This window comes from Aphis gossypii, chromosome 2 (genome assembly GCF_020184175.1).
Source record: "Aphis gossypii isolate Hap1 chromosome 2, ASM2018417v2, whole genome shotgun sequence".
Taxonomy (NCBI): domain Eukaryota; kingdom Metazoa; phylum Arthropoda; class Insecta; order Hemiptera; family Aphididae; genus Aphis; species Aphis gossypii.
In genome coordinates, this window is record NC_065531.1 from 45940500 (window position 1) to 45947465 (window position 6966).

Below are 6966 nucleotides of genomic sequence, written 5' to 3' on the forward strand. Positions count from 1 at the left end.
GTTTCCTCATTGTATCCATATTCCATGTAATATTTATTTTATTGCTAAAAGTTAATAACATTCTGATATTCCAAGCTGGAAAATAATTGAAAATTTTAAAGTAAATCACACATTTTTTTTTATTTTAACAAGTTACTTGTCAAACGTTTCAAGATGATTGTACGCTGTGTACTATGTATTTGTTTCAACAAAGAACCCCAAAAAACAATATCAATAACAAATTAATGGTGAGATACAAATCAAATACCTAGATATATTATTATATTTTATATATCTATAGACTATTGCTATGAAAGTCATTTATTTTACTCTTAGTATCACAATAAATTTACATAATTTTTTGGCGTGCGCACGTGGTGTGCAGCTACACACCCTGCAAAAATTTATGTCTACTTTAAATTTTTGATGAAAAATTGTTTTTATTTTATACAATCGTGAATAATAATATTAAATTTAAATCTAATATTCTTTATTTTCATTATCAATAAAACAGCGTCTAAAAAATTTTAATTTATTATAAACTAATTATTACCTATAATAATGTAGACATTATTTATCTAAATCTAACTGAATTGTAGTACCTAAGTCAAGAAACCTTTACTAAAACAATTCTACAGACCCTGTGAAAAAATTCCTGCTCACGCCTATGCTAGTCCGTCCCTATATCCGTTGTCATAAAAATTGAAATTGAAATTGTCATAAAAAATAAATTTGACGGTGCTGCTCTCATATGAAGACTACCCACATGTTCTGCTTACGTATTCGGTCTACTTGTAAAACGTAGATCGCATAATACCTATATTGTAATACGCCATGTTTATATTTTCTTAATTAAAATGTATATTTATTAGCTCAAATTTGAAAAATATAATATAATAATAATAAAATGTCTATATAAAATAAATAAAAACCTCAATATAAAATAATAATAAAAAATATCAATAATGATGTGATGTCACATAGTCGAAAAATAATAAAAAATAATTAACCTAACTTAACCGCCATTCTTCAGAACCATACTTATATCATGGCAATTGTCAATGTTTCTTCAGCAATATCTAATAAACCATGCTCCCTTAAACGCAGTGGCATTCTCTTCTCTCTTTGCGACAGTCAAATAAAAATCTTTTAATTGCATAATGCACACGCAAGGCCCCCACATAACCCCCGGCTATTTTAAGGGCCCGCGAGTCCGTTGAAATTTATTTGTAATTTTTAAAATTTTAGCAGAAATACTTATTTTATATTAAAAATAATATTGTAAAATAACATTTTATGAAATATACACATAGTCATTGATTTAATTGATTGACAGATGTTATCCTGTCTTAACATTTATGATGGTAGACCGCATGCATTTGTAGTCCACATACGAGAGCAGCACAATTTGACTATGGTTAAAAATGTGTTTAGTGTAGGTTGAAAAAAGTAAAAAGAAAATTGATTTTTTAAAAATAAAAAAAATGTATTGGACATTTGTAATTTTGACCTAAGGAACGAAACTAAGTCAAATTATCTAGCCAAAACAAAAAATACATCATTGTACAATTATTAATACATTTCTTGTAGACCTTATCGGTGCCAAGTAACGTAATAAATTTGCCTTTTAGAACGTTGCAATAATAAGATAAAGGAACTATACAAATAGGTAAGTTGTGTTCAAATGTTAATGTTAATTTCATTATTTAAAAAAAAACTACAAATTACACACTACGTTTAGTAAATGCAATCGTAACCAAAATGAAAAGTTGGTGTCCTTATATCCCGCATTATAAAAGATATGATTAAAACATATATGTTGATTGTCTGTGTGACTATGTATTAATATTAATACAATAAAACTAATAATTAATACCTACTTAATAACCATTATAACACATTCATCACTTCTTTTGAAATCTAAAAAGTGGACAAATGTTCTTCATCCGATGTCAATTGTCAACTAATTCACTATAATAGGGACAATATTGTAATGAACATGTTAAATTCCGATTTAATAATTTATCCAGTGACGTATTTGGGGAGGAAGGAGGGCTTGGTTCCCGGGCGGTAAATTTTGGAGAGCATTTTGATACAATACGGTACCTAGGTCATTTGGGTGCAGATAACCTGGGGCGCAAAATTCCTAAATACGTCTCTGGATATATCATTAAGTGATTAACTCAGAATTGAAAATCAATTGTTATAGGTAGCCAGGTAGGTATTAAAAAATATTTAAATATTACATTATTAATATATAAGTATAAGTATATAAGTAATGTATAAGTAACTTATGAACTTCATAATAAATTTTCAAACTTTAGCAATGGATTTTTTAATTTTTAATCACAAATATCCATAACTTTGATGGATTTTGTCAAAATTTGAACTTCAGATGCTTATAAAAATAAAATTGGGCCTATGTATTTAAAAAAATGTATTTATCCATAGAAAAATGTTTATAGAATCTTATTTTACACTTTCAAGGTTTTTGACTAACAAAACATTTTTTAATAGACTAGATCCAATTCACTATCAAAACTGAAACCAAAGTTGAATAATGAACATTTTTTTTACCATACAAAATTTATATTGTAAATTGCTATAATAACGTTTTAAATATTGGATAGAAATAATGGTAGACATAATAACAGAAAATAAGTTTAAAAAATATAATTCAGTATAACATAGCTTATACTAATAATGGGCAATTTGGAATGAGGATTTTATAATAATAATAATAATAATAATAATATAATATGCAATACTTGAAATTGATCAATAACATATTTGTTTTTATATTACAAACATAATAATATGTGTGTATAATGTGTATATAATGTTTTATCACCACTATTCATATGAAAAATATTTACTCAATTTATGAAAAACAAAAGTGTGAAGCACATACTGTATGGTACATAATATACATTTTATAGGTAACATTTAAAAATAATAGAAATAGAAGAAAAATCAGACATAATAAAAGGTAAAAATGTTTTTTGAATAACAAAAACATGATTAAAATAATATGTTGAATTCAACAAATGTTATATATATATAGACAACAAACAAACATACACACACATGCATATATCATAATACATACATACATACATGTACACAAATGAATATATCGTCACTTTAGTTGCACATAATAATCAACAAAATTCAACATCATAATAATAAATCATAAAATTAAAAAAATTAAATTTTTTTTTTTTTGTACATTTCCATTAACTTTAGATAAAGCCAGCAGCTCCTCTATAGTTATTTGCTTCGGACGGGTACAAATAGTCATCGCTCCAATTAGACCGGGATAATGTAGGTTCAGATGTTGTCCGTTGTAATTTTGGCATAGCGTGTATAATGCTTTGGATAGATATAGCAATGTCTTTGAATTTGGGCCTGTCTTCCCTATCAAATTTGATACAGTTTTCCATTAATTTGCGAAGCTCAGCTGGTGCGTCTGATCTGACTTTTTTCAAATCGGGTCGCAAGTAGCCTCTGCCAACCATAAAAATTATCTGATCTTTGTTATTAATTTCCGTGTAAGGCAGCTGACCAGAGAGTAGTTCATACAGCACAATACCATAAGCATATACGTCTGATTGAAAACTGTATGGGTTGTCAACTTGCATCCGAATAACTTCAGGTGCCATCCATAATATTGATCCAGATGGCTGATGATATTGTTGACCACCGGACCATTTTGATTTGATTGTAGCCAAACCAAAATCACCAATTTTCACAACAGAGTCATTAAAAAATATGTTGTTGCTTTTCAGATCCCTGTGTATAATGCTTTTAGAATGGAGATAATTCATACCAATTGCAGTTTGGCCAGTAATCGATATCAATTGCATTGCCTCAAATCTAAAAACAAAAATACAAAACAAAATATGTTATAACTAGAGCTAAAATGTATAAACAATATTAAATAATAAAATATGCAAAATGTAAAATCAATTATTTTTATCAATATGATTCAATTTGAGGACATATTACTAACCAAATTTGTAAAATAATATATCAATGCACCTAAATACAATCCTTAGGTATAACCACTACTTATACATAACTGAATGATTGTTCCTAATAAACATTTTAAAAAGAGGTCTAGTACAAATGTACATTTTGTTTATTTAATAATTAACATAAAATATTATATGAATAATAATATAATGTAATTTATTGCCATTTCATTAGGTTTGTTCTATTCATTTCTATACAATTGAGCTTTCCGTTATTTATAGATTATTTTTTTGTGATTTTATATTAATTAAAATTTGAGATCAAACAAGTATTCAAATAAAAATGATATGTATGTACTTCAGTATTTTCATATAAATATTTTTTCTATTATACATAACACAATACATTAAATACAATGTTTAAATAGTCATATATTTTAGTATATTTTTTCAAGCTAAAAACAACAAGTGCCTAATGAATTAATATAATTTTATATAATAATATCTAAAAAAAGAATAGTAATATGCATTATCACTGGTACACACTAGAAGGTTCAAGGGTAACAGCTGCTACCCCTTAAACTTTTTAGTGGGTGGGTCCCCCTTGTCCTAAAATACCTATAAATCATAAAAAATGTACTATGTATAAAACAAATTATAAAATTATGTTATTGACTTTAACCAATATTTGTTTTTGAAAGTGAGTTGATAGGTGGGTGGTATACTATCCATTTAATATGCAGGGTCTATTTAATTTTTATTGTGCACTATATAATGCAGCTAATCGTTGGTCTCATAACTATTATTTATTAAACATATTTTTTAAGAGTCAAACCTAAAATACTATTAGGACTTATAAGACTATTATAAATAATTAATAAGTATATTAGATATTACATCAATGGTTGTATTAATAATAAAACAAAGAAATTATTTACTTGAAGATAAAATAATAATTTTAAGATTTTTTTTTTATTATCTTTTTATTTTTCAGAATTTTAAATTTTATTGATTTATTGAAATCAGGGAATCCAATAATACTTTTATAATGAAGAATAAACATTAACTTACTTTTTTTCCAATACATGTAAACAGCGATATAGACTTGATCCTTCACACCACTGTGTAACAATAGCTAAATTTGGTTTTCGTATAACGCCCATAAATAGTAAGACATTTACGTGCCTAGTTTTCTTTAATACGGATACTTCATTTTTAAATGCTTGTAATTGTGCAGCAGTGGGTTGTTTAACTTTGAGTGCTTTAATTGCCACTGGACCATGCCAATTGGCCTTATAAACAGTACCAAACGACCCTGATCCAATGCAATCGCCCATTTGTATATCTGTCTCTGGTATTTCCCAATCTTCCAATGATTCTTGAGGACCTGTGTCACGGAGCAATTTCTTGGTAGCACTTTCATCAGCACTTTTGGCTCGAGGTCTAGGTCTCAGTACATTGGTAGGAGAAGCTTGGGCACTCTGACTATGAGGCAAGAAACCATGAGGCACACCAGATGGTGCTTGTGATCTTCGCTTCAATTCAGCCAAATCGTCCCAATTCATATTAACCATATTACGACATACATTAGGCTCTGAACTCGATCTTTCGCCATGACCAAGCACTCGACGTCTCGAAGATTGATAATCAGATGCTAATTGCAATATACCGGCAGAGTTTTGATAAATAGTGTGATTTCCGCCATTGCTGTTATTCAAATCTCTGGTCGGAATACACAGTACAGGTACTCCCATTGAACACCGTTCATGAAATTTGAATCCGCACGAACGGCAGTGATAACCCTAGCGAATAGAAAATATATATTAATAAAAGTCAAACAATGATCGAGTTTAAAAAACACCAATAACAATTTAACAAGAATAAAATATTTACCTGGAAAAGTAGTTGACGACAATGATCACAAGTCGTAAACGATGTACGTTTTGAAAAATCATGTGTGAACGACGCTTGAATGGGTAACCAACACATTTTAACTTGTATCTCTTCGTATTCAATGGTGGACGTTTGTGTATCCCACGGTATCTGATGGTCGGTGCCATTCCTGTAAACAACACAGGCGTTCAACGGGATCTTCCTGTGTTGCAAACGCTTCTCTAGGGCCATGTGCAGCGTTTCACCGTGCTTCACTTCGATAGTGGTACGCTGTTTATTAGGTAAATACGCACGGATAGTGCGCACAAACGGCGTGGACGGCTTGTCTCCCCGGGTCTTTCGGTGCTCCCTGGGATGATCGACTTGATCGAGTAGCTCCTGCTCCTTGGCTTCGAGTTCGTGCAACTTGACGGTGAGCTCTCGGTACTCGGTCAAGTAGATGGGTGGCGGATGATCGAACGTGGCGAACGTGCCGTTGAGCGCGTGGATGTTGCACTTGGTCAACCGCATCACTTCCCGGACGTTCTGCAGCTCGTTGCGTAGCGAGGTGATCTCCTCGAAGTCGAACGACATGACGACGCCGCCACCGCCGCCGCCGGCAGCGGGTTTGGTGTCCAGGCCGCCGGGGGATCTTGCTGGGGTCTCGGTATTTTAGGGTTGAGGAGAGAGAGGGCCTGTGGGTGCGCGCTACAGCTCCATCGCCGGGATCAAGTGTCCCACAGACGGACGCTGGACACCATCGTTCGTGCGGGCGTCGGTGTCCGTTGTTCGGTCTGAGGGTGCTCGGATGTCGGACGCGAGGCGGCGGGCGGATACTACGATGGAGCTGTATCGGTTAGATTCGCCCCGAGCGCGTCTACTACGACATGTTTACGTGAAACCGTACGAATTCGTTACACGATTGAATAGTGCCGATAACAGACGCACCATATTCGAACGGCGGCGGTAGATTACGGAGTACGGAGTGCCCTCCTATGCGTTTCAGGAGCCGACCGCAATTATTTGTAAATTAAATACTATACGACTTATATTAAATATACTACAATATAGGATGTAATGTAATATTATTGAATAATAATTAATATCGAATTGTCAAACAAAATTTACATACATTGACAAA

The 6966-nt window shown here is 31.7% G+C and overlaps 1 protein-coding gene across 1 annotated transcript; it reads right to left on the minus strand.

Moving 5' to 3' along the window:
* Positions 1-3000: 3000 nt before the first annotated feature.
* Positions 3001-6966, minus strand: LOC114130019 (raf homolog serine/threonine-protein kinase Raf). Its single transcript, XM_027994902.2, has 3 exons — positions 5847-6966; positions 5025-5755; positions 3001-3855 (listed from the first exon to the last, which is right to left on the minus strand). The coding sequence occupies exons 1-3, from the start codon at positions 6417-6419 to the stop codon at positions 3222-3224; spliced, it is 1938 nt and encodes a 645-aa protein (XP_027850703.1). The 5' UTR covers positions 6420-6966; the 3' UTR covers positions 3001-3221.

Bases quoted from the DNA above. Each gene is read 5' to 3' on its own strand.
- LOC114130019 (XM_027994902.2), bottom strand. From the start codon at position 6,419: ATGTCGTTCGACTTCGAGGAGATCACCTCGCTACGCAACGAGCTGCAG. The intron at 5,756-5,846 runs GTAAATATTTTA...TCTATTCGCTAG, and splicing joins GTCGTCAACTACTTTTCCAG to GGTTATCACTGCCGTTCGTG. The intron at 3,856-5,024 runs GTAAGTTAATGT...TTTTGTTTTTAG, and splicing joins TTACATGTATTGGAAAAAAA to ATTTGAGGCAATGCAATTGA.